Genomic DNA, 27,579 nt, shown 5'->3' with positions numbered 1-27,579 from the left:
TGCGTCTTCTCAGGCGCGCCAACGACAGGCGCCGCTGCGTCGATTCGGCAGTCTGCGCCACGTTAATGGCGATGCCTCGGCTACCGAGCGGCCGCCGCCCACCTCCACCAACAAAGTTAATGGCGGCCGTCTCCTGCCTCCGGCCTATATAAAGAGGACGCGCCTTCTTCTTCCTCATCCACTCCTCCAAGCAAACCCTAGCCGCCACAAGCTCCATCGTAGCGCCGCCTAACTCTTCCTGCGATGCAGCCAGGCCCGCGAGGAAGACCTTGGCCGGACTTGGTGGCCAGCGAGGCGATCGAGGCCGTGGCCCTGGGTGCCCCCGGGGCCGTGGTCGGGGCAGGAGCCGCTGTGGTGGAGCAGCTACGACACCATGGTCGCCGTCGCCTGCGCCCTCCTCGTCTTCGCAGGAGGACCGCTGCTTCGAGTTCCTCCTCCGCATCGACGACGATCCACTCGGCATCAAGCGGCTCCCGGAAAAGTTCGCGGAGTTCGTCGATGGCGTCGAGCCGGCCCAGTTGCAGCTACGGGAAGCCAGCTGCAACTTCTACCGGTGGAATGTGGAGGTCTTGTTCGACGGGCAGGGCAAGATGTACCTGCACATGGGGTGGGACAAGTTAGCTCGCGAACTCGAGCTCGAGCCCGGCTGCCATCTCACCTTCCTCTACGAGGGTGATGGCGAGATGATCGTCAAGGTGTTCGACGATACAGCGTGCCGCAGGCACTACCACACCGGCGAATCCGGTTCGGACACCAATAGTTAGATCTTAGAGTGTTCTTTCTTTGCAGCGAATATGGTTATGGCCAAACGAAGCCAGTAGTCAAGGTTTCTGGATGTTCTTCCTCGAAAGAACCAACATGATAACCGTTACCAGCTGGATTTTCCAGTTTGGGTGACTGGGTGTGCCCTTGAATGTTCTTTCTTGGCAGCGAACATACGGAAATCAATACAACTGGTTTCCTCATTTTGCAATGTTTCATTTGTGTCAATCATGGTTCAAACTATGTATTAGTTTGTGTAAACCATGTTTCAGACTATGTATTAGCTTGTGGAAAATCATGTTCCAATATATAATATTTGGAAATATGTTTAAATGGAGTAGAAAAAAATAAGAAAAAAATGCGTCGGCCCGCTGGAGCCACCTCCAGACGCAAACGAACGCGCGAACAAAAACGGACGTTTTAGCGTCCGTGGTGCGACGCAAACGGACGCTCGTGGACAATAAAATACGTCGCGCCGCTGGAGATGCCCTTAGAACAAAAAAAAATATAGAAAAACCGCATGATTAAAATATCATGCCCAGTTTAATCCTATAGGATTTTGAACCTACATGATTTTTTCAAGTAGCATTTGATTCGCAGGAACTGAATACATGAGGTTTGAGTGGATGAATTTTTTCTCAGAAACATATAGCGCAATGCAATCCTATAGAAAAATTCCTATGCATTCCTAAAGATTCAATCCTATGAATCAAATGATACACATATTAAAATTTCCTAAGGGTGTAAATTTTACAAAATTCGTGTAGAATTTCTTTGGGTCAAAGAAGCCCGTAGATTTTCTTCTAACACTATATCTACTTTTGGTTTGTTGGAGATTCATGCTACCATTATTACAAAGAGGTCTTCCCACCTCACTCCATCCCCAATGTTAAGTCGATAAAAGTGGGGCAGGAGACTATCACAGATCAAGAAAGGAAGGCCGAAGCCTTTACCAATGCTTACATTAACCTGCTGGGTACCGTGCAAAATAGAGATTACACAGTTGACCTTGTGGAGCTCGGGATTCCGGCAACTGATCTGCAAGAACTGGAAGGCCTCTTTTCGGAGAAGGAAGTGTGGGACACAATCCGGGATTTGCCCGCTGACCGTGCGCCTGGTCCAGATGGATTCATCGGCGCGTTTTATCATCGAGCATGACCGGCGATCAAACAGGACATCATGGCCTGTATGCTCAAGCTTGGAGTTGGAGATGGGAGGGGTTTTGCGAGGTTGAATAGGGCGCTAATCACTTTGATTCCAAAAAAACAAGATGCAGTGGAGATTGGGGACTACCGACCCATTAGTCTCGTACACAGCTTCGCAAAGCTTTTCTCCAAAGTTGTGGCTAATCGTCTAAGATTGAGGCTCGGCGACATTGTCAGTACTAATCAATCGGCCTTCGTGAAACATAGATGCCTACACGACAATTTTGTCCTTGTAAGGCAGGTGGCAAGGAGGATTAATGAGAAGAGGAAAACAGGGGTGCTGCTCAAATTGGATCTGTCCCGTGCCTTCGATTCGATGTCTTGGGGATTCTTGTTTGAGGTCCTAAGACAGATGGGGTTTGGGCCTCTCTTCCGCAAGTGGGTGGCACTTCTTCTTTACACGGCCAATACGAAGATCATTGTCAACGGAGTCCCTGGCATGAGAATCCAACATGCGCGTGGGCTGAGACAGGGCGATCCAACTTCGCCGATGCTTTTTGTCATAGGGATGGAGGTCCTCACGGCTATGGTAACCAAGGCGGCCAATGAGCAGATTTGGAGGAATTTGACGGGTATCCTGCCCCTGCAGAGGATTTCCATATACGCAGATGACGTTGTGATGTTTCTGAGCCCGGTCAGAGAGGAGTTATGGGCGGCGAAAGAGATGCTGCAGATCTTTGGAGAGGCCTCCGGCCTCAAGGTGAATTATCAGAAAACAACCGCCACATTGATTAGAGGATCGGATGAGGAGGAGGATCTGGTTCGAAGCACGCTAGGCTGTCAGGTGACAAACTTCCCTATAAGGTACCTTGGTCTTCAGCTCGCCCTTAGGCCTCTCACAAGGGCGGAGTGGCAGCCATTATTGGACTCGGTGGTGCACTTCCTCCCAGCCTGGCAGAGAGGTCTCATTGCTAGGGCGGGGAGGCTTATGCTCATCAAGACGGTCATCTCGGCACGCCCAATTCATCACATTTTGGTTGCGGAACCCCCGGCTTGGCTCCTAGAGGAGGTGGTTAAGTACATCAGAGGGTTCTTCTGGGTTGGGAAGAAGCAAGCGAATGGCGGCCAATGTCTCGTCGCATGGGACAACATCTGCAAACCAACACATCTTGGAGGGCTGGGAGTGAAAGATCTCCGGCTGCACGGTCTAGCTTTGAGAGTTCGTTGGGAGTGGTTGCAGAGGACAGATCCGAGCCGTCCTTGGCAAGGTCTGAAGATGATGCACGATACGGAGGCTAGCAAGGTCTTTCAGAGCCTTACCAAGATTACAGCAGGCGACGGTTCAAAAGTATGGTTTTGGCGGGATAGGTGGATTAATGGAAGATCAGTAGAGGATATTGCGCCTTTGGTGGTGCAGCTAGTGCCTACGAGGAAGAGAAACTCCAGAACGGTCGCGCAGGCCCTTTTGGAGAACACATGGATATCAGACATCGAGATGAGCCTGACAGTGGAGGGATGCGCGCAATGCATCAGGTTGTGGGAGGAGTTGGAAGGGCTTCAAAGGGACACCCAACAGCCAGATTCTTTCACCTGGATCGGATCCACTTCGGGGCTTTACACGGCTAAGGATACATACAACTTGCTCTGTCAAGGGGGAATCGAGTTCAACATGCATGGGCCACTTTGGAAATCCTTCGCGCCGCTCAAGTGCAAAATATTTACATGGCTTGCTCTCAGAAACCGACTTTGGACTTCGGATAGAAGATGGAGGCATGGGCTGCAAGATCATTTGGAGGCTTGCTTCACATGTTTACAGGGAGAAGACACGGTGAACCACGTGCTGGTGCAATGCCCATATGCCAGGCAAGTCTGGTTTGGTTGTCTCATCGCGGCTGGGCTACACATCACGGAGCCAACTACAGACTGCACGTTGGAATCCTGGTGGGAGGCCGCTAGGAGGTTGGTCAGGAAAAGAGACAGGAGGAGCTTTGACACCTTGGTCATCCTCTCGGCTTGGTCGATTTGGAAGCAGCGCAACGCAAGGGTCTTTCACAACACAGGCCATTGCAATCCCCATCAACTGATTGACAAGATCAAGGCGGAGTTCATACTTTGGAAATCTGCCAAAGTCGGAGGGAGTTCAGTCATGCCGCGAGAGTAGTTCATAGTGTGTGCGTGGGGAGTTCACCAGCTGCGCCGTTCGCGGCGAAGTTCTGGTTCTTGTAAAAAAACTTTTCTTGCCTTCTATAAAGATCTGGTACGCCTTTGGCGTACCCTCGAAAAAAGTCTATTTATAAGAACACACCATATTGTATGAACTTGTATTATCAACTTAAATTTACTAAATAGTGGTCAACAACTTTCTTTTGACATAAATAGTCAATAACTAGCTCGAAGTGGAGTGAGCGGCTAAAGAGGTGCTTACCTTACATAAATCGATCAATGCGAAATTCTTCTTATTATAGGCTACACAAGAAAATCTGGTTTTAGTCAATGATGTAAACAAACGAGCATGCAAAATCGAATGCAAAATTATTTATATTACGGGCTACATAAGAAAAAATCGGATAAATTTTGGAAATACTATTCGCTAAAATTTGGATCCACATTGTTGTTATTTTTGTGTAGCTTACAATACAAGATGTTTTAAATTGAGATTTTACACGTTTGTGAGGTACACTATTTGTTTTGCGGTTGGTTTGTGTGATACATCATTGACTGCATTTATGATGTTTTTAGAATAACCTTGTAATTTACATCATTGCACGTTTGTGAGGTACACTAGTTGTAAAAATGATTTTGTAAAATTTGTACTCAGAAGATGAAATCTACACTCCTCCTTATATCCACAAAAGAAAAAAGAAAAACAGTCCAGTCCTCCCTGCTCCCTGCTCAAAAGAACAAATACGGAGTTCCTTTCTTTGACGATGTCGAAAAAAAAAAAAAAACAGAAACCACACGACGGACTTACAGTAGCAAGGTCTTCCCTGACAATTAGGCATTAGCGGGCGGACAACCATAATCCAATGACGACGCTGCCGCCACCAGAGTTTGTGTACCGGATCAGCACGGCCGATGAGTGGGCGGAGCTTGAGCGCACCGGCGGTACCCACGGTGGCGACCTCGACCGCTCCACTGGCTGCATCCACCTCAGCGACCTCAGCCAGGTACCCCGAACTGAAAATTATCTCTTCGATTTATTCCGGTTTATAGGCTGCCTAAAATCTACGGGTTTGTCAGTTGTGTACTCTGCTACAGATTGTAGTTGGGAACTTTTCTTTTTCTTTCTTATTCCTGATAGATCCCTCGCTGTATTTCTCGATGCGTTGTATGGAACTAGGGATTGACCATTGAGTCATGGATCTATATACTTTCGGGAGGTTCCGTTTCATGAATGACTTTGTTGCTCTTATTGACTCGAAATTCCGATCCCTTCTCTATCTTCTTGGTGGCGCAGTTTGGGGCTTGTTGCTCTGTTTATACCCAATAATCATGTTTTTCTTAGTGAATCTTTCAATTTATTTGGGGAAGCAAGTTGAAGACTGTTTTCTTAGAAGACGGTGCTATTGACAAGAACAATTGTATCGTAGCATATTCATTAGGAAATTAATTTAAACTGAGGATGCGCTTTTAGGCTGTGATCTCATGAAAAGTCTCAAACATGTTTAGGGCATCTCCAGCGCGACGCAAACCACGGACGTTGAGCGATCGTTTGTGTCCGCCGTGACCGGAAATGCTTCTGGGGCCTGCTCCAGCAGGGCGACGCAAAGTGACCGGGCCGTCCGCGGAGACGCAAACCTGGCCCAAATATGCGCCAGATTTGCGTCTCCGCGGACGCTTGGCGGTCGCGCGGAGTGTCCGCCGAACAAGACCTAGGATCCGCGCGTCAGTGGCAGGGAGGCCGATATTATTCCCGCCACTGGCCATTCCCCAAGCAAAATTGCAAACTAGACTGGCACGAGCAGTCCAGAAGCGATGGACGTCCTCGCCGCCGCAGCCGCAGCCACCGCCATGGATGCGGAGCAAACCCTCGCACCCGCCGCCGCCCCACACTCCCCCGTAGCCACGACCATAGCCAGAATGGAGGATGCAGCTCCGGCGGAAGCAAAGCGGGCCGCCACCGGCGGCGGCCGGGAGGCAAAGCCGAATGCGGCAAAGAAGGTGCTCTCCGCGGACGAGAAAATCATCGAGGCCGCGAAGCGTCGCGGCCGGCGCAAGAACCAGAAGATCAAGACTGGCGCGGCCACCAACCAGCAGGCCTGGCAGATGCAGATCAAAGCCGGCGTCGCGCAAGTAGCCCTCCATCCGACCTTAGCGGAGGGCTACATGCTCGTGAAGAGAGAGGGGATCACCGGCATCGCTCCTCCGGCCTCGGCAGTGAGCTCGGTAAGTTCCCAGCTGTGCCCTGGAACTCCCGCTCCCTTGCAGGGCCACCCGGCGTCGCGGTTCGCCTCCGGTCTGCCCCCGGTGCAGTTGACCGGGGCGCCGGAGCAGTTCAACGGGGCGGCGGTTCCCGACCTCAACCGGACGCCTAGAAGCGGTGAGTCCTGCTCGCGAGACGCCTGATCGCCATCGCCATGCGCCCAGCACCTTGGCCTCCTTTTGGACTTTTTTTTTTATTGTTGTTCAGGTCTTGTTGTGCCCCTTTTGCTCCACTTTGCGCCCTACCTTGTGCAAACTGTGATGAACATATTGCAGACCTCAATTTGCGGCTATAAATTTCGTGCAAAGTTGATGCTAGTTTGATTTTTTTGAAATTTGGCCTGCGCCGAAAATGCGTCGCCGCTGGAGCCAGCCCCAGACGCAAACGGACGCGGAACCATTTCCGCGTCCGTCAGGCGATGCAAACGGACGCTCGCGGACATTTTAGGTGTCCGAAATACGTCGCTCCGCTAGAGATGCCCTTATGTACATATTCTCCAAGATGCTCTTACTCCTCTAGTCTACAGATGTCTTACTTATTCGCATGATATTCACATCGACTTCCTTCAACTGTCACATGTTCAGGTGTTGTAAGATCTGTCAGTACTGTCTTTTACCGTGAGGTCTTTTACGGTATAATTTACTAGTTCTAGTAGTATTGAGGTATGACCACCGTTGATTTTTAGGGATAATTCGGATAAATCACTGGGTAAGAAATCACAATAGGGATTTGATTTGTTACTACGGTAAGTGCAATCATGCCACATCATGATTCGATGTTCCAATGATAGTTACCATAGGTATGTTTCGATCAGTCCCCAGCTTATACTCCTAAATCAGGCGGGTTTTTTTTACACATTATGCACGCTGGAACTAGTGAAGTATGTGCATCATTTGCTATTACCATTGTCCAACTATTGTACACATTTTGTTAGTTGCAACATACCTCTTGCCTGAATTATTAATCCAACAAATATTTCTCGTGCGGATTGATAACTTTTTATCTGGATAGGTATGCGAATTGATAACTTGAAGATGTAAGTTAAATGCACCACTTTAAGCACATTACATTGTATATACGATGATAAACTCATACATATTTGGATACGATCGTGTTAGATAGTATATGGGCTGCATTCTATCTAGCAGTCTGTCTTCCTATTCTGGCCCATGTGGCCCATTAGCTCAAGTGACCTAGGATGGTATATAAGTGAGGCTGATCTGTTAGAAACCCTAAGACATAACATAGCAGCTGCTGGCTGCTGTCTCTAGGTTAGCCACTCTTCCTCTTCTACATGGTATCACAGCCACCGGCAGCGGTGGTGGTGTCGCCGGTGACAACCAGGGCGACGATGATGGTGCTCCTCTGGTGGCTTCTCTGAGGGGCAAGCGTGGGGTGGTGCGTGATCTCGTGGCAGCAGATCCAAAGGAGGTTGCAGGCAGTGGTGCTTGTGGTGAAATTGTGTTGCTGTGATTGGAGGTGGCTGAGGAGGATCGGGCCATGGCCAAGGTGCTTGACAAGTTGGCCAACTTGCTGGCTGCAAAGACATCACATGGGGCATCTTCTGCTACTTCTGAGGAACTACTTCTGGGGTAGGCAGGAAGGCTGCCCCACATGGGAAGATGCAGTATAAGCTTGAACTCATGCAAAATGAGATCAAGCTCGATGGGGTTGGAAGTTATCTGAGTTGGTCCAGGAGGGGGATGTTATTCTAAGGACAAAGTCGATGGAAGGGTACGCGTTAGGAAAGGTTCTTGAGCCTGAAGAAAAGGAAGGGCAGGAGTGGAAGAGATGGAATGCTACAGATTCAGTAGTTCTCACTTGGTTGCTGAATTCTTTGACACCTGTTGCAGCAGCATCAGTGGAAGCTCTTTCCACATCAACAGTGTCAAAGATGTACTCGGGCAAGGGAAACGTCATGTTGGTCTCTCAAATTGAAGACACAATACACGATTTGACTCAAGGTGAAAAATCAGTGATGATATAGGTGGGAGAGTTGAGACGTGCATGGACAGATCTGGATCACCTTGCCCCCTTGGTGCTGCCTCATTCAGGATTGAGGACAGAAAGGTGATGAAATTTATGAAGGGACTGAATCTTGCATTTGAGGGAAGGAGGGCTGATGCATCTTCCTCACCTGCCTACACCGGAAGAGGCAATTGCAGCTATGGCTCAAGAAGAAACTAGGCTGAAACAAATGGAGAAAGTGGAGGTTGTTCCTAAACCAGCTTACTATGTGTCAAATAGGCAAGAGACACGTGATTGCCAAAATTGTGGCATAAAAGGGCATCTAAATCATAATTGTTTTGCTCCAAGACGTGACCATGGAAGGGGGTATGGCCAAGGAAATTTCAGGGGAGTTAGAGGCAGGAATGCAGGGTATTCCAACCATCAAGTGAGTGCTAGAGCAAACATGTCAGCAATGAATGAAGGGCAAGGACAACCTAGTTCAAGTCAGAGTGAAGTGAAGATGGGAGAGCAGCAAGCTGATGCAAGTTTTGGGCACTTTGCTCACTTTGTCTACTCGGATGAAGGTAAGACTGAAAGTGCCTCTATAGCTATGCATAGACTATATTCAGAATGTATACTATACTCTGGGGCCTCCAAACATGTTGCTGGTAGCATTGAAGAGTTCGAATCATATAGACCAACCACTTCAATGCATCAAGAAACAATTCAAACTGCTGATGGTACAGCTCAACCAATCAAAGGAACTGGAGTTGGAGTTGTTCAGTGCACGAGAGCTATCATCAGTCCTACATGTTCCTGCATTTCCTGTGAATTTACTCTCTCTAAGTGCACTGGTTGATCAAATAGACTGTCGTGTAATCGTTGATAGATATATATTCTTTATACAGGAGAGGCTAAGTGGAAGGAAGATTGGAACCGGAACCAGGCGTAGAGGCCTTTGGTACATGGACCGTGATGAATCATGCAAGCTAGAAGGTTCAACGCTAGTTGCAGCTCTGCTGGAGAAGGAGAAAATTGCTACGATGCACCATTGTAGAATGGGACATGTTGCTTTTGATAAAATGACTGAAGTCTTTCCGGATGTAATGAGTGAAGTTGATAAGAACAATCTTAAGTGTGAAGCATGTGAGTATGCTAAACATACTAGAAACACCTATGTGAGTAAGGGGCTCAGAAGTATATCCTCGTTTATGCTTGTGCATTCTGATGTGTGGACATGTCCTATTTCCTCTATCAGTGGGATGAAGTATTTTGTGACATTCATTGACTGTTATTCTCGAATGACTTGGGTGTACCTTATGAAGCATAAGGATGAAGTGTTTTCTTGTTTCCAGAATTTCTATGCATATGTTAAAACCCAGTTCAAGGTGCAGGTCCAAATGCTCAGATCAGGTAATGGGACAAAATATATTAACAAGAAGTTTGGCGGATTTCTATCTAATCATGGTATTCTACATCAGACATCATGTCCAGACACTCCACCTCAAAATGGAGTGGCAGAGAGAAAGAATCGCCACATTTTAGAAGTGGCTCGATCATTGATGTATACCATGAATGTCCCACAATTCCTCTGGAGTGTGATGACTGCTACGTTTCCTATCAATCGCATGCCCTCAAGAATACTAGATATGGAATCTCCTTATGAATTATTGCTAGGAGAGAACAAGTTTGTGGTTCCTCCAAAGGTGTTTGGCTGCACTTGCTTTGTTCGTGATCACAGGCCCTCGGTGACAAAACTCGATCCTAGAGCTATTAAGTGCATCTTCGTTGGCTATCATGCTGGACAACGAGGATATAAATGTTGGAGTCCCTCTGAGCGACGCACATTTGTAAGTATTGATGTTACTTTCTAGGAATGTAACCCCTTTTATGGTGAAAAAACAGATTTGAGTGCTATATTTGAAGGGCTTGACCAGCCACTGAATATTGCTGGTCAAGTGAGGGAGAGTGCAAGTGGCAGCAGTGCAAGTAACAACAACTCTCCTCATGTGGAGCAACAACAACCACAATAGCCTATGATTGTTGGGTCTATACCACTTGTTGTACCAGAATTGCCACATGCTAGAAGTTGGCCAAAGCCAAATGAAGAGCAGGATCTTCGTGTGTACTCACGGAGACCAAGGATTGAAGAAAGGGGGAGCACCATGCATAGGAACAGGGGGAGTTACAAGTTGTTGAGGCTGATATGCCTGAAGAAAGGTCAATAGGCAATACAATGGAGTTGTTGGATTTTCCTATTGCTTTGAGGAAGGGGACAAGAGCAACTACGTTGAAAGAAATCGATAGATATGGCTTGGTACACAACATCAATAAATATTTATCATATGAAGCTTTATCCCCGTCATACAAGGCATTTGTAGCTTCTCTCTAGTCTATTGCAATTCCAACAGATTGGAGGGCAGCCAAGCGGGATCAGAAGTGGTTTGCAGCTATGAACGAAGAATTGGAGGCATTGAGGAAGAACATGACTTGGGAATTGACTACTCTTCCTAGAGGAAAGAATGCAGTGTTGTAAATGGGTATATACTGTAAAAAATGCATTCCTACATGGTGATCTACAAGAAGAAGTTTACATGGAGATTCCCTCGGGCTTGGCTTCAGCTGAAACTGAAGGTAAAGTGTGCAGGCTAAAGAAATCGTTGTATGGTTTAAAACAATCTCCTAGAGCTTGGTTCGATCGATTTAGAAGAGCTGTGTGTGAGATGGGATATGGACAGTGTAATGGAGACCACACTGTATTCTATAGACATTCAAATCAGAAAATAACAATTCTAGCAGTCTACGTGGATGACATTATAATCACAGGAGATGATGCAGCCGAAATAACTAGTGTAAAGAATTGTTTAAGCAAAGCCTTTGAAGTCAAAGATCTGGGGTAACTTAGATACTTTCTTGGAATAGAGGTTATAAGGTCAAAGAAGGGAATAGTTCTATCACAACGCAAGTACATCTTGGACCTTCTCAGTGATATGGGGATGATGGATTGCCGTGCAGCTCCAACACCCATGGATCAAATCAAAAGGTAACAGCTCAATGCGGCGAACTCGTAGACAAGGAGAAATATCAGAAAGTGGTGGGAAGATTGTTATACTTGTGTCACACAAGACTAGATATTGCATATGCAGTTGGTGTAGTGAGCAGATATATGCATGAGCCAAAAAGTGGACACATGGATGTTGTTCAGCGAATCCTAAGATACTTAAAAGGAAATCCAGGAAAAGGGTTATGGTTTAAAGATGCTGACTGGGCAAGCTGGTTAGACGATAGAAGGTCAACTTTTGGTTATTTTGTATTTGTTGGGCGGGGGGGGGGGGGACTTGGTAGCATGGAGAAGCAAAAAAACAAGCAGTAGTATCAAGATCAACTGCAGAAGCAGAGCCATGTCTCTAGGACCAAGTGAGATGCTATGGGTAAGAAACCTTCTGAGTGAGTTGAAGATCTTAAAGGTTGGACACTTGAACGTGTGGTGTGATAACAAGTCAACAATATGCATAGTAAACAATCTAGTCCAGCATGATAGGACAAAGCACATTGAGATTGACAGGTTCTTCACTAAAGAGAAACTAGATGCTGGAATTATCAAGATCAACTATGTGAGCACAGGGGAGCAGATTGTTGATTGTCTGACAAAAGGTTTGGCTGCCAAGGAGCTTGTGACAAGATGGGGATGATAGATATCTATCACCCATCTTGAGGGGGAGTGTTGGATAGTATATGGGGTTCATTCTATCTAGCAGTCTATCTTCCTATTGTGACCCATGTGGCCCATTAGCTCAAGTGACCTGGGATGGTATATGGTATATAAGTGAGGCTGATTTGTTAGAAACCCTAAGACATAACATAGCAGCTGCTGGCTATGCTGCGAGTGGACACCAGGCATCGAGGAGAGGACATGTGTTGAATACGATAAGATGGGGGAGACTATGATGCATCCGTCAATCAATTTGTGAGCCACGTGCACGGATTGTTTGTACTACGAAACTAGTCTAAGGAGTAAAATAATTAATCTATTATAAGGAATGCCACGCTAAGGAAACTAGTATAAGGAATCCGTGTCTTTTTCATCTGCCAAATCTGCCCTTTAGTGAAAAAATACTACTAACTCAGTCAACAAGTATTGATCAAGCCAGACTATTGGATCTCTCTAGCTGGACGGCCGATGCTTGCTAATCCCTACCACAAAAAACCCTCTTTACCGTACCAGCTTCATTTGCACCGATTTCATGTTTGTTCCAGGGGACACATATCAATTTTTAGTTATATTCTTATCATCCCGATTATTTCAATGTTGTGGTCTGGTGTTTTTGTAAGAAAATGTGAATTGTATATGTCCATCCATGTTTGTCTCTTTTGTATCCTGTTCCTTCTCAAAAGGCAAGTTTCTTTAACCGTTGACTTGGTGTAGGTGAAGATGACACTAAAGAATTTCTTCCTTGGTAAAAATGATCTATACCTGCTACAAATTGACACCGCCAAGGTATTGATACTGAAAATGCCATTTATCTAAGACCATATTCAAAAGTCCATTTTATGCGACTTCTATCAGTTCAGTGTAGCTACGGGGAGATGCCCAATTTTTTTTAGTGTTCATGTTAATTACATCTATATGGATGTTAGAACTTAGGACACATGCATAAATTGCGACCTGTAAATTGTTGGCGCCATTGTATAGATGTTTAGCTAGCAAAGAGGAAATCAGTTTGTATTTTTCTTTAATAAATTGCTAACTACTTCATAATATTGTAGACTTCATCTGTTTGTTATGTGAATACATTGACATATGCTATTTGCTTTCCTCCTGTATCTTAGATTGCAGATGGCTTAATTTATGAAGCAGCTGATGGCTGTAATTACTTTCCTCATTTCTATGGCCCTGATCGGAGCTTTGCACCCCTTGAACGAAGTGTTGTTGTCAAGGCAGACAAAATAAAGATGGCACAGGATGAATTTTCTTGCAGTCTCCTTGATGGAGCGACCCTCTAATTCTGATGTGTACTGTCTCACCCCTGTCCCTTATTTCCATAATGTTCTTGAGTTCACTGCCAAATCTATCTAAGACAGGTTGACCACATGTCTGTGCTTGTGAAAACTGTAAAATGAGCCTAGCTAAGTAGCTATTGCAACTTTCTAAATGTCTTGTGATCAATGACATATGCTGGGTCAGGGTGTTCACTGCTCTGATGTAATGTGGTACTTGGTTTTATGCAACATGAAATGGCTGATAGCATATATGTAGGTAGTTCTCAAAGTTAGCTCAGTGAGTTATTTTCAGAATAAATCAGGATTCAGTTAGTGACGGCACCTATTAACAGAAGAAAATGGAAAGTTTGCATTGTAGATTTATAGCTTGGATCTTTCTTCCCCAATTTCTGTAGGCTATCTGGTATTCATAGTGTAGTTAATAAATTTTGTATTTGTCATGTTGTTTACAATTTGATTTGTAATGGAATCTTATTGTAGAGAGTGGATAAATGTTGTTTTTATTGAAAATAAACTACATTGCTTTTGTTTGGGACTAGCATAAGTTCCAGATATAGCTGATCAAGTCTAAAATTGTCATTGCATGTTTGCTGAAGTTCTAAAAGATGCATTATGCATCTTTGAGGCGATGGCCGTGTAAAGATTTACATCACTGGCAGTAATAGACTTCAATTTTACTCATGATGGTATTTAAAGAGTTGAGAACCAGCCCGGTCTATGTTTCACATATAACTGAAAAATGGCTAGTGTTTGATTACTGATACATCATTTCCAAATATGTAAGTTGCCGTAAATATATGTGGTGGAATGCCATGTTTTTTTTTAATTATCCTGTTTTACTAGCCCTTTTTCTTTCTTTCTTGAAACGGCATGTCTTACCGACTGTATCGATGCCTGGATACTTCTTTTAAGTTAGCTCGAGTGTTTTAAAACTTGTGCAATGTAAAATTTACTCATAAATACCAACCGGCAAGGTTGGTCAGCAACTCTCAAATATTTGGTTGAAATTTACTCATACATTCTATCTACTCATGTTGTTCTGGACTTCATCTACCGTAAAGCAGGGGACATCTGCTATGACGGTTAGTTGAAAACCTTACAACATGATAAAAGCTCTAGTAGAGCCTGAAAAAGTGCAAACCGAAAAAGTGGTTTGCAGTCTTTCGAAAACCTAAGTTCGTTCGATTTTGACAGTGGCGCAGATTAGAAATCGTAAAAATGGAACTGAAAAGCGGAATTCGAAATGGCGCGGGTAAATTAGATGATGATCATAGTTCGACATGAAATTGATGCTCCGATTGAGCATCAAAACATACATTGTTCGACAAATTAAAGCTACAGTACTGGTACACCGGTGAGCGCTACTTAGCGAAAGAAAAATGCGGCCAATATAGTGACCTACGCGCGCGGCAATACCGGTGGTGGCGCAGCGTTTCGGCGGCAGAGGGCGCCGACGCTGTCGTGGATGATCTTCACGCGTCGTCGGCATCAAGCTCGACTATTTCGAGGTTGACGCGGCGGACGCGGGCCTCCGGGCGGGCCGCCTCGTATTCACGGACCTGGCGGACGGCTTCCGTCTCCTCCCGGCGGAAGCGCGCGTGAGCCTCCGCCGCGCTGACGGCCTTGGTCTGCGCGAGGACGGCATCCTCCTCGTCGCTGCCGTGGACATAGTCCCCGACGGAGATGGTGGGCGACCACGCGGGGATGAGGTCCTCGTCGTCGCTGCTGTCCGCGACGGGGAGCCGCGGTGCGCGCCTTGACTGCCCGGACGAGGAGCCCTCACCGGCGTTGCCGTACCTGGCGAGCTTCCCTGGGGGCGTGAGCCCCCAGTTCTTCCACCGGCGGGCGCTGCGCTTGCGCGTGCCCTCCGACCGGTTCCATTTGCGCCGCTCCGCGTCGGTGCGGAAGACGGGTGGACACGGCGGCGAGTCGCCGCCGCCCAATCCGGCGCCACAGCCTTCGGAGCCGCCACAGGACGCCATCGCACACCGTCGGCCGGTGGATCGCTGCATGGGGCTCGCTGGATTGCTCGCCGGAGATGGTGCTTGGCGGCGGCGGAGGGAGAGGAACGGCGGAGGGGAGTAAGGTTTGCGACCCGAACTCCCCTCCGCGAACCCTTTTAATAGGGGTCGTTCGGGGAGTTGTTCGGGCCCTTGAACTTCTTTTATGGGCCGGCCCATATTTTCGGGCTCTGATCTGCGACACATTCGGCCCAACCCATAAATCCGCCAGAAAAGTTTGGTTCCGGCGGGATTGGTTCAGATGCTCTAAGGACCCTGATGTGGAGCTGGCTTTTTTTTCCCCGAGAATCATGCAAGAGAACTGCATGTTGCTTATGAAGAAGATAGCAACGCCATGATATGGCTACAGTGTGTGACGGCAAAGCTAAGCCCAAAGAAAGAACAAAAGAGGGATTCTTACAACAACCCAGAAAAACAAAGCCGCTAAACCAAAGCGACAGGGGAAAAAAACCCGGCACATCAACAAAATCAGCTAGCTGGTAAAAGTAAACGACCCCTTCTGACTGCCGCCGAAAGCTTTGCCTCTGCTTTTATTTAGTCAAGAATTTGCTGAAGCTGTTTACATTTATTCTCAGAAAACCCTTCCGTTCCTTTCTCTCCGTATGCTCCATGCTGTTAGTATGACTAGAGAATTGCATCTCTTCAGATCATCACCGTGGAGAGAAGAGCTAATTTGTGCTCTCTCTGTGCGTCAATATAAGATGTTTTAGGTACTTTCAAAATAGATTAGATACAAAACAAAGTGAGTAAACCTATACATAAAAGCAGACTAGATACAAACTAAAATGGATGAACCAAATAAAAAGCTTCAACATCTTACATTTCCAAATGAGTATGCTTAGGTTCTGATCTGAACTAGGAACGACCAGAGGAAGGCCTGCCCAGTCCAAAACGGAGCCCCATGTTCAGCTTGCTGAAGGAATGCATCACAAGGTGTACTCTGTGGCTCTAGCAGATATGTTTGCTCAAGCTATAGCAGTCTTTGAGGTGATAGTCGTGTACAAGATTTGCAGCACTGGCGGTAGTAGATTTGGATAAATTTTCTCACGATGGTGTCTAAGAAGTTGAGAACCAACTCGATCAACATTTCGACATTACTCAAAGATGACCAGCTTGTGCTTAATGATACATCATTTCCAACAAATATTTAAATTGCTGCATGGGATGCCATATTGTGTCTTTTGAATTGTCATGGCTACCCTTCGCTTTCTCCTTTTTCTTATCGACGTACAGTTCCGATGCCTGAATACACTTCCTTTTAAAGTCTATCCAATATTATTTCGTTATATACTAATTTCACTGTTATGCCTGGCCTAATTGTCGCAGTCTAGCCAATCTGTGCCATGCTATTCATCAACACCACTTCTGGGCTCCTGATTAACCTGTGTCAGCTATGTTGTTCCACGCGAATGAGTTTGTATATCCTTCTTCACTCATTGCTTCTATGCAAACCCTCTTAGGGCCTCTTTACTTCAAAGAATTTTATAGGAAAACTGGTGGATTGCAATCCTTCAGAATTTTTCTGTGTAGTTTCTTTGATTTGTAGGATTGATCCTGTATGCATTTCTAAGGATTTGATCTGCACTACATTTTATAGAAAAAAATTCGTTGATGAATTCCTCAAAACATATTCCTGAGTTCTTCGTACATTGGAGTAAAACAAACATTGGTGAGAGTTTAATCCTGTAGAAATTAAGTTGGTATGACATTGTAATCTTATGTTTTTCTTACTCTCCCGTTTTTACAACCTCGCTAATCAACAGTTATCCCCTGGAATTTAGTTACTTATCCATGCCTAAAATAAATTATTGTATAATGCAACTAACCTCTCAATTCTGAACTACTGACATTAACTTGTACTAGTACAGTATTCATGCGACTTAAAAGGAATAAATATAAATAAGAATTGGGAATAGAAAACCATTCTGTATGGGAGTGATGCGTTGGCTCTTGCATGCATATGCTCCCTTTATTTTGAATTGAATTTATGTAGTATAATCTTCGGGGGTGGCTTCCATTCCGGCTCCGGCCTTGCCTGCGCCATGTGTGGCCAGCTTCCGATGGCCCTAGCGATATGCTCTCAGTCCTGGCCGGCTGCATCGATGACCACATTGGTCTTGCACGAAGCAGCAATGTCGACAAGCTCGTCCCCGAGTCTACCATCCCGGTGCATCTGGTGTAAGATGTGCTCTACTGCCTTCATCGCGCCGCACCACGTCGCTCCGACCACATTTGGCGCGTCGCCTTCAGCCCTCCGTTCGACGCCTCTGGTGCTGCCGATTACGGCAAGCTTGTGTTCCTAGCCCTTGCCGGACGAAGCTCTGCCATCGCCGCCGTGCTCGCGTGCCTTTGTTGAGATGCCCAGCCATCAGTTGTTGCGGTTAGTGTGGTGGTTCTAGCTGCTGAGGACGTGATGGCCACCGCCGGGCGTGACAAGGAGCCGTGGGCGCTAGTAAAGGTCGAGGAGCAGCATGGGCTGCACAGCTTTCGCACCTCCAGAGGTTTTTTTTCGAAAAGACCTCCAGAGGTGAAGACTCGCCCCCCTCCTTCATGTCTTAACGGGAGATGCCTCAATTGCCATGAAGCCGGACACTGGGCTTCAGTTTGCTGCAAGCCTCTTAGGTGCAATAATTGTCGCCAAGTCGGTCACAAAGCGAAGGTCTACACGGGAAGAACTGCTCCTCGCCCCCCTCTGGTCCAAGTTAGTTTGTTGCGCAATTTCATGTTGTTCGTGTCGTTTGGGACCGATGTGCAGTTGCAAGATGTTTTGGTTGCACACGCGCAACTGCTTTATCCAAAATTCAAGGGTGTCTAACCTGGGTTGAGATTTTTTTTGCTGAGAGCGGAGGCTGCCCTTGGCAAGATCCCAATTGAGCATGATGTATCTTCTTCATCCGAGCTCACTGTTTGCTCTACCGACAATGGGGAAGCCGGTCTCTATGTTTTTTTTTAGAAATGGGAGATGCCCCGGCCTCATCAATCGATGCACATAGCCATTTTCATTTATTCCAGCATTTAAAAAATTCAAGAGTTTACAATCATAGATCAGATAAAGTTGAGGCATGTATCAACCATCTAACAATGAAAAGCAACATATAGCTATCCATTTTGCAGTCTACTAATATGATATCGCCCGGAAAAAGAAGTCCGGTGTAACCGTTAGCAGACGGTTGCATCCAGCAACCATAAAATCCCGCCGATCCACCGGGAGAAGGTAGACTCATTGTTGTATCCAATGCATAGCTCATCGGATAACCTGCAAAATATTAGTTCCCTTTTGTTTGTTAAAAATACAATTATTTCTACTTGTCCACATGGACCAACATAAAGCTGATATACCAATCTGTATCCTAGCTTTATCATTGTTTTCTACCCTGTTAAGTCAGTTACCAAACATATTAGTAATATTAGCAGACGGGAGTATATTATAGGTTAGATAAATCATATGACAAACGATTTTAGAAAAAAGGACATGAAAGGAATAAGTGTCGTAGAATTTCTAAAGAATCACAAAAACAACACTTTTGACACCCATTCCAAGTACTTTTGGCCAAATTATCATTAGTGGGCAACACTTTGTTACTAAGGAACCACATGAAGATTTTAATATTGATAGGAATTTTCAACTTCCATAAGTATTTACGTAAAAACCTAGTATGACCATTCATTAAGTCAAGGTACATAGATTTAACCGTGAAAATTCCCAAGTCAGTAAGTTTACAAACAAGCTTGTTCGGGTTTTTAGACAACTGCACCGTCATTAGCCATTGGCATAAATGAATCATTGATTCCATTTATACTCATTAAAGGTCCTTCTAAAAATAATATTTATTTTACATTGGCTACCAAAACATTTTTCCGTTGCGTGCGGGTATTGTTGTGCTAAGCAAGTGTCACCTAGCTAAATATCCTCCCAAAAATGAACCAAGGATCCATCCCCAATTTTAAAAGAACCCCTACATAAAATTCATCTTTAACATGCATGAGGCCCTTCCAAAAAGGAGAATTAGTAGGCTTAATTTCCACTTGAGCTAGTGTTTGATTCTTCAAATATTTATTATGTAATAATTGTTGCCATATTCCCTCCTCTGTGAGAATTTTAAACAACTATTTACTAAGCAAACATTTATTTTCCAGTTCTAACACCTCGATTCCTAATCCCCCTTGGCCCTTTGGTCTACAAACCATATTCCATATTTTTAATCTATACTTTTTCTTAGTATCATCCATTTGCCAGAAGAAACTTGACACGAAGAAATCCAAACATTTTCTCACGTCTACTGAAATTTCAAGAAAGGAAAGCATAAACATTGGTAAACTTGTCAACACTGAATTGATTAACAATAACCGATCACCGTAAGAGGGTAACTTGCTACGTCAATATCCTAGCTTAGTACCAAATCAACTCTCTATATAATTCCATTCAGAGTTGCGCAGTTTCCTATGATGAATAGGTATTCCAAGATACCTAACAGGTAGAGATCTAGACTCGCATCCAAATATTTGTTTATATTGATGTTCCATTTCTTTCGCATTACCAAAAAAAAGATTTCGCTCTTATGAAAATTAATTTTCAAACCGGACAATTTCTCAAAAATACAAAGAATTAATTTCATATTTACCGCCTTTTCAGTATTGTGTTCCTTAAATAAAATGGTATCATCGGTGTATTGGAGAATCGACACACCCCCATCAACCAAATGGGATATGAGACTCCCAACCTAGCCCACGTCTTTTGCACGAGCTATTAAAATAGCGAATACATCAACAACAATGTTGAAAAGTATTGGAGATAAAGGATCACCTTGTCTCAAACCTTTTCTTGTTTGGAAGTTATGGACAATATCATCATTAACCCTTACCCCCACACTACCCCCTTGCACAAAGTTTTTGATCCAGTCACACCACTTTGGATCGAAACCTTTCATACGCAAGACTTGTTGGAGAAAAGGCCATTTCACTTTATTGTAAGATTTCTCAAAATCAATTTTGAAAAGAACCTCATCAAGCTTTTTTCGATTAATCTCATGATGAATAGTCTCATAGAGAACAACAACTTCTTCTAAAATATGTCAGCCTAACATAAACACATTTTGAGTTGGTCTAATCACTTTATGGGCTATATCGGAAATACGAAGAGTGGCGACTTTGGTGAAGATTTTTAAACTCACGTTAAGGAGAAAAATTGGTCTATATTATTGTATTTGTACAACATTCTCCTTTTTGGGCAATAATGTAATAACCCCTTGAGTTGATAGAGTGGGAGTTCTCCTTCCTGAAGCTGGCCAAACATAGCCATCAGGTCGATCTTGATCACATCCCAAAAATGTTGATGGAACTCTGCCAGAAAACCGTCAAGCCCTAGAGTTTTATTATGTTCCATATGGGAGATAGCCTCATAAACCTCTTCATGGGTAAAATTTGCTGTCAGGATGCCATTTTCCTCCGGCAACAGCTGAGGAATATCCATCACTCGATCCTCTATCATAGAGAACGTATTATGTTCGGGTGTCCCAAATAGGTTTTTATAGTATTCACTAATATACATTTTGAGGTTATCATCGCCAACGATAGTTCCTTCATCTTTCTCTAACTAAAATATTTTTTCTTACTATGTTTGCCATTTGCAATTAGGTGAAACTACTTTGTGTTATTGCCACCCTCTTGGATATGTTTGACTTTAGCCCGTTGAGCCCATTTTGTTTCCTCATCCCTTCTCAACTTATTGATGTGTTCATATGCATTTTTCAATTTTCTCTATCTGACAAAGATAGTGGATTTGATTCAGCTTTAATGTCTAAAGTATCACTAATACTTAACAACCGCTCTTTCTCTTTTTTTTCCCACTCAAATTTTTCGCCATCCCTTCAAAATACTTCTCAAGTGTCTTATTTTTTTCTGCCACATTACAATGGGAGAAATCCCATTTGACACAACAGCCCATTCATTGGCAATCATGTCATAGAAACCCTCATGTTGAAGCCAACAAAGCTCAAATGAGAATTGAGACTTGTTTCCGAAATGAGCTTGGTGACCTGAGTCAATTGGTTGTTTCTCTCCTAGGCACTGCTCATCGCTACAACCGGTTATGTCAGTTGCATATGGGAACGATGACACCATAGGGGAGATGGCTCTGGTGATGCTGATTATGCCCGAGATACAAGAGTCGTGTGGGGGAGTTGGCTCCTCCACCGATGGTGCAACATGAGGTGGGCTCGCCTGGGTCCTCATGGGTGGCTTCCATGCCCCTACCGTTGGAGCTCAGCCATCGTGGAGGTTTGGGTGGATGATGTCTTCCTCTCGCCAGAGTCCATCACCCAGGTGATTCCTTTGGGTGAAAAGGTGGTGGCATCTGGTGCATTGCCATCTGTTCCCGGGGCCCTCTTCGCAAAAAACTTTGTGATATTCTCGCTAGCTTGGAGGCCGCTAGCCCCGGATCGGGTAAGATAATTGGTTGAATTTTGAAGGATAAGGCAACTAAGAACAAGAGAAAGATGGTGGGCGCTAACCATCTCTCGGGCATTCCAAAGGAGAAGTCCTTTAAGGGAAAGAGCAAGAAGAGCCGCGTCACGGGAAAGGGTCCCTGGTGGCTTAGATGGATTGTTTTTTTTTTCTTTCTCCGGTGTGTTTCCAACGAGGTGTTGATCCATTTATGGGGGTTTGCTTTGTTGCATGAGGGGTGAGTTTGTTGGCCTCTCGGGGCGGTCGTGGAGTTTTTGGCATTGGGTGTCAGCGTGTGTTCTTGTTGTAACGGTTGTCGCTTGGTTTTCTGTAATTAAACCTAACAATTATTTCTTCTAAATTAATACATTTGGACAAAACTTCTGCCTCCGTTTAAAAAAAATATTATATTCTTTGGGGTCCAATTATTTTATTATGTATCACCTCAATCCGTTGGTTAAATTTGTAAAGTCTTCATAGTAACAATTATTGGTTTTTCTGTAATATAATGTTTTAAAGCCGTAAAAATATATTTATTTCTGTAACTTTTTTACCCCTTGTCTATATATTTTCCAAAACTGACCCATTTTGTCCATTACAACAACCGCGGGATGAGCGATACTGTCACTCTCTTGGACTTTCTGGCGTGGCCGTTGGCCGTGGTGTACTGTCATGTCGGTGTTATTTTGTGCCCAGATTGGGACACTTATAGGTGAGAGGTCATTTAGGCACATGTATGAAAATTAGCTACTTCGAAAATGTCAGCAGTAAATTACTAAGGAAGCTATTTAATTTTGTAGTTTTGAAGATACCATCAAGCAATAAAATTTATGCAGAATATCAGCTATAAAATGCTGATTGGAGCAAACTATTTAATTTCTTTGAAGTGTTAAATGAAAATATTTAATTTGCTCCTGTGTGCCACCACAGTCCACTGCTGATCCACTTGGCCCAGCGATATTTCTTGCTACCATGCTGTCAACATATGCGTGCGTAACCATAAAGTTGCTAAAGATTGAATTGTTGTAGACGGTTGACTTGGCATAAGATGTGCTACGTTGCAATAAATTTTCAAATCAAAATTCTGCACCACTAAGCGAGGACACTAGCTAGTTGCTCGAATGTACTATTCAAAATTAAATGTTAACTTGCTCATATACACAACTATAAGTGTCTTACAAGTAATTTGATGTGCGTGTTAAGAATAAACCTATGGTTGGATGGTTAGAAGGGTAGTGGCACCCCAACACACCAGAGTTCAAACTTCAGGTTTAACACTTTGGTGTCTCATAAAGTCAGAATATTTTTCCCACGGTGGGTGATGTTCCCATTGATATTGAGATATTTGTGGTAACTTCGTCAACCTCAAGATCCGGAAGTTTCTTAGACTTAGATTCTCGGAGGTACTCATAAGGGTAAGATGTGTGTGTTCTCTGATTTATCAACTGGTATGAAGACTCATCATATGTGAGAGACAAGGATGGTTGGGCAGATGTATCTACCTCGATGCAATGTTTTTTTTTATGGAAGACCATCATGGCTAGCTTTATTAATATCAAATAATGGATACCTCATGCATGATGGTTTGCGTAAAAAGCTAGGAGGTTCATCGACCCAATTATAAAAAAGTTTGAAAGTAAAACTATGTCCAGCTATTACATGCGTTGTATAATTGGCCTCCCTCGGACAATGTTGAAACTCCACCATCCCAGTCATAGCTGCACTTTGGACACAATCCGCATATATGGCTGCTGCTGCTGCTGCTGCTTCATTCTAGAGCCTCTACTGTCCTGTTAAAAGGTTGATTACCTCTAAAGAAGTAAAGAATCCAACTCAACCTGTACACATTGGCAACCAATTGTATTTGTAAGTTGGAGGCCCAACTGCATTGCACTTGCTTTAGTTGTTGCCACTGTCGGTACATGTGGTATGAATGCAAAGGAACTAACTAATATTTTGCCCTTGTTATTACGGCTGATTGCACCCACTGCTCCCGATAGATCATCAGTGTTAAACGTTGCTTCTACACTGAATTTTACATGACCCGAAAGCAGCCGAGACCACCCATGCCTCTAGCAGCTCGAAGAAGGCAGGTCTACTACCGAATGATTGGCTCAGGCCCGAGCGAGCGGGAGTGCAAAGTGTGCAAGGGCACAGGGCCCAAATTTTTTGGGGGCCCCATGTTTTGGTATAAGCCTATATAAATATTCAGTAAACAAAGTAAAACAGTCGGGCCCTATCCTTTGCCCTTCCAATCGATGGAGAGAGCGAACCAGCGAGGCCAACCGCCGACGCGATCGAGTCCACCAACCACCGATTCGATCGACAGATGGACAAACTGCGTGTCTGGCCCGACTCCCTAGATGAAGCGGAAGCCAAGCGACGGAGGTAGTTCGTCAATCGTCATCGACTCATCCTCTACCTTCCGTGGTGCCATGGCGGCAGTTCTGCTTCTGCTTCTGCACTGCCATTGCCCCTCTGAGTCCCTCTCCCTCCTGATCGATCTTGCGATCAAGCACAGCAGGTGCGGCTGATCTCTCTCTCATCTCATGTCTCTCCCTGTTTCTTTTCATGTTTGCTTTTTTCCATAAGCCTTAGTAGACTAGTACTCTACTACTACCTCCGATTCAAGGAATAAGATGCCCTACGTACTGGCCTGGTGTTTTTCTCCTAATTCCTAATTCGTTTAATTATGATGTATTTTTGTTCCTCTCTTTTGTAGGAGTCAACATGGAAAAGCTCGAATCCGATTTTCAGAAGCATAAGAAAAAGGAAAAAAAAAGGGAGAAAAATTGATTCAATCTCAAAGAGAGGCAATTGACAAGTTTGTTAAAAAGAAACGAAAAGCATCCTCCGATAATCAGTTAGTTGAAGTTGGCTTCGACCATTGCACTTGAGAGTGAAGTGTTGGAGAAGATTTATTATGACGATATTATTGAAGATTTTTCAAAGAACCCTGAAAGAATGAAGTTGTTCAAAAAAAATGCAACCGGAAGTTTAATAGGTATGCTTCTTAATGTTTCCAATTTCTATGTAAGATACTCTGATATATACGTTATAATATGTTGAGTAATTTTTTTATCATAGGGCCCATTTTAGTATTTCACACAGGGCCCCGGATTAAGCCGGCTCGGCCCTGATTGGCTACCAGAGCTTTGATGGACATGGCACATCCAGGAATTGGGGGCACTGTTTCGTCATGCGTTTTACGCTGTCGCGCCCACCAAATATACCAAGCAGTCATTGCTATCAGTTTTTGACGGTAAATACAGCCCAAGCATACAATCAACATCCTCTCGTAATAGAATTTCCAGGGCCACAGAACCCGATCGATCTTCACATGCCGCATCAAGAATAGTTGTTCCAAGGCCAGCTCTTTCCATAAGTCAGCACCCAAGTGCATTTAAAAACCATATGCACATCTTCAGCCTAAATATCACATATCAAACAATGTCAACTTGTGGGCACATGTCTATTCGCGAGAATTGATTTAATTCAGCGGTAGAATTCCATGCATGACTCTCCAACAAAATATCTTGACCTTCGCAGGAACTTTTAATTTCCAGAGAAATGTGAATACAATGATGTAATTTTGGGCATGGTGTTTTGGACCCCAGGGAGCATATGCTCCCGGAAGAATATAAAATTTGAAGAAAATAATAGACAAACAAACTGAAATTTGGTGTACTTGTTTTTATTACTATGGTCCGTGTTTGTGCAATTTTTATGCAAAAATAAATATGTATGTTTTTCCAAAAAAAAGACAAAAGCACATGTCACAATATATGTGTTTCTCTATTGAAAAACCAATTGACAAGAACATATACATGTCTAATTTTTTCTCATATTTTTTTGACATTCATATTTTTTTCCGCATCTAGAAGCATAAGAGCTTGGGAGCCGGATTAAATTTTCGTTCAATTTCTACTCAATACTAATATACTATGAGAAATACATTTTCACACTAGGATTGTTTTTTTAGGGGACACGCTAGGATATTGAATTGGGTGATTGTGCACCTCGCTAAACAATACAGGTGCAACAACCTTTTTTTTTCTGCACGAAGCACCAAAGCGCTCAACTATTAATGTAGGAGAAGAGAGTTGCATGGTTAATCGACGGAAAACCGGGTTTGAATTGATAGTATTGTGTCTAACTGGGGACAAAACATAAACAACAAGTCAACAAGTAAAGATGCAACGAACATATCCTATTTGGAAAAGGTATCTTCAGGACCCATTACAATGAAAAGGACAAGTGATTGCAACTGCACTGTACAAAGCAAGTGCAACGTTTTTGAAGAGTACATATGGTTATATTTTCCGTGCGTACTAAAAGTCAATTGTCAACTCGTGAAGAATGCCATGCATGAGTATTCAGAAGCTAGCAGAAATTGAAGTTTCCTTGTATTTGAGTTCATGGGAATCTCTATGGACAATGAGGACATAACACTTTAATTACAAATTTACAACATCAACTGAATTGCTGAAGGGAGTGCCTAGGAATCAAACAAGGGATACAGCTCATATCTCAAGCTGCAGCTTCCACCTAGCACCTTCCCTCCCTCCTTGGCGCATCCCCTCGCGACCAGTTTAGCAATGGCGGCTTCAAGGCATAGCTTGCAGTCCCCGCCGGAGAGGTCCTTGGTGCACTGGGCCAGGCCGTGCAGCCTGTGCGTCCCCCCGATTGCGTCGGCCGCCCCGGCAGCGAACAGCAGCGGCGAGAGATACGCCGTCCTGGTGAGCTTCTTCATCATGCCAGCGACCTCCTCATCGAGCTCGGCCGATCTCGCCGCGCTCTTGACGACGTTTCCCGGAACGAAGGCGGTGTGCTCGCTGTCAGGCTCGCCGAAGAACGGCTCGGCGGAGTACCGGAGCGTGCAGGCGTCGAGCCAGACGACGGCTTCCTTCTTGGACGAGCAGAGGCGCTGCGCGTGAGCTCTCGCGGAGCGGATGCACTCGGCGCACGTCGCCCTGGCGACGTCGCCGCGGCAGAGGGCCAGGCCGTGCACGCTCTCGTCGCCGTCGCCGCCGGACGTTGCGATGTCGAAGCCGATGGCTGGGGCCTTGGTCTCGAGGAGGGACATGAGCTGGTGCAGGTTGCTAGCGAAGGGGCTATCCGCGGCAAAGCTACGGGCACTGGAGCACGACGCGGCCGGCGCGTCGATGGAGCCCGCCGCCGCCTGGGAGCCGGCGAGCAGGAGGAGAAGGAATGTGGCCTCAAGAATCATCATGGCTGGTCGGTGGAACAAATGAATTGCAAGTGTAGGTTGCTGATGAGGAGAGCATCCGTGTTGATATATAAAGAGATGTGTCACTGGCCGAAGGAAGGGAAGAAGCACCAAGGCGATGAGGTCTAAAAGTTTGGACGTGTGTAGTAGTTGGGGTTGGACCATGGCAGGTAGGCTGGGCGCCTCCTGGACGAGGTCGTATTCGCCGCTACACGCCTGTCTTGACAAGCCGCCAATCAGGCCCTGGGAGCAACCCGCCAACGCTGACGCTGACCGGCCGGGCTAATACTTGGTGCGGGCGCATCCCGTGCAACTCACATTAGAGTGTTCCTTCTTCATAGTATATTGATCTCCGCGTGCATAGTCTCATTACTGATAAGGTTAGTAGATATATCTTTGAGTGGCGTTTTGGCACCCCGGAGCATATGCTCCCGGTTTTTAAACTTAATTTTAAATGCACTTTTAAAATGTTGAAAAATTTGAACATAAAATTTAGTGGATACATCTCGAAATTCTACACGTTCACAAAGTGGTTCCACAGAAAACCGATATTTTGAGTGTCATTTGTAAAAAAGACAAAATTTTCTGTAAGAAAAAATTTTCACA

At 44.8% G+C, this 27,579-nt stretch overlaps 2 protein-coding genes and 1 long non-coding RNA gene across 3 annotated transcripts; 2 read left to right on the top strand and 1 right to left on the bottom strand.

Annotated features, from left to right (window-relative positions):
* Positions 1-4,832: 4,832 nt before the first annotated feature.
* Positions 4,833-13,530, top strand: LOC127326100 (uncharacterized). Its single transcript, XM_051352957.1, has 3 exons — positions 4,833-5,074; positions 12,707-12,778; positions 13,111-13,530. The coding sequence occupies exons 1-3, from the start codon at positions 4,934-4,936 to the stop codon at positions 13,282-13,284; spliced, it is 387 nt and encodes a 128-aa protein (XP_051208917.1). The 5' UTR covers positions 4,833-4,933; the 3' UTR covers positions 13,285-13,530.
* A 10,441-nt stretch (positions 13,531-23,971) lies between these two features.
* On the top strand, positions 23,972-24,882 carry LOC127326130 (uncharacterized). The gene is made up of 3 exons (XR_007867634.2): positions 23,972-24,267; positions 24,466-24,747; positions 24,831-24,882. It is a non-coding gene; the product is annotated as an uncharacterized lncRNA (long non-coding RNA).
* Positions 24,883-26,127: 1,245 nt separating this feature from the next.
* On the bottom strand, positions 26,128-27,068 carry LOC127326198 (antimicrobial ginkbilobin-2-like protein). The gene has a single exon (XM_051353063.2). It carries the CDS (start codon positions 26,974-26,976, stop codon positions 26,242-26,244), a length of 735 nt encoding a protein of 244 aa, XP_051209023.1. The 5' UTR covers positions 26,977-27,068; the 3' UTR covers positions 26,128-26,241.
* Positions 27,069-27,579: the final 511 nt, after the last annotated feature.

Source organism: Lolium perenne, chromosome 4 (assembly GCF_019359855.2).
Source record: "Lolium perenne isolate Kyuss_39 chromosome 4, Kyuss_2.0, whole genome shotgun sequence".
Classification (NCBI taxonomy): Eukaryota; Viridiplantae; Streptophyta; class Magnoliopsida; order Poales; family Poaceae; genus Lolium; species Lolium perenne.
This window is presented reverse-complemented; position numbering and strand designations above follow the sequence as displayed.

Excerpts from the sequence above, each read along its gene's own strand:
- LOC127326100 (XM_051352957.1), top strand. The coding sequence starts at position 4,934 with ATGACGACGCTGCCGCCACCAGAGTTTGTGTACCGGATCAGCACGGCC. Across the intron at positions 5,075-12,706 it reads ACCTCAGCGACCTCAGCCAG|GTGAAGATGACACTAAAGAA; the intron begins GTACCCCGAACT and ends GACTTGGTGTAG. Across the intron at positions 12,779-13,110 it reads TACAAATTGACACCGCCAAG|ATTGCAGATGGCTTAATTTA; the intron begins GTATTGATACTG and ends CCTGTATCTTAG.
- LOC127326198 (XM_051353063.2), bottom strand. The coding sequence starts at position 26,976 with ATGATGATTCTTGAGGCCACATTCCTTCTCCTCCTGCTCGCCGGCTCC.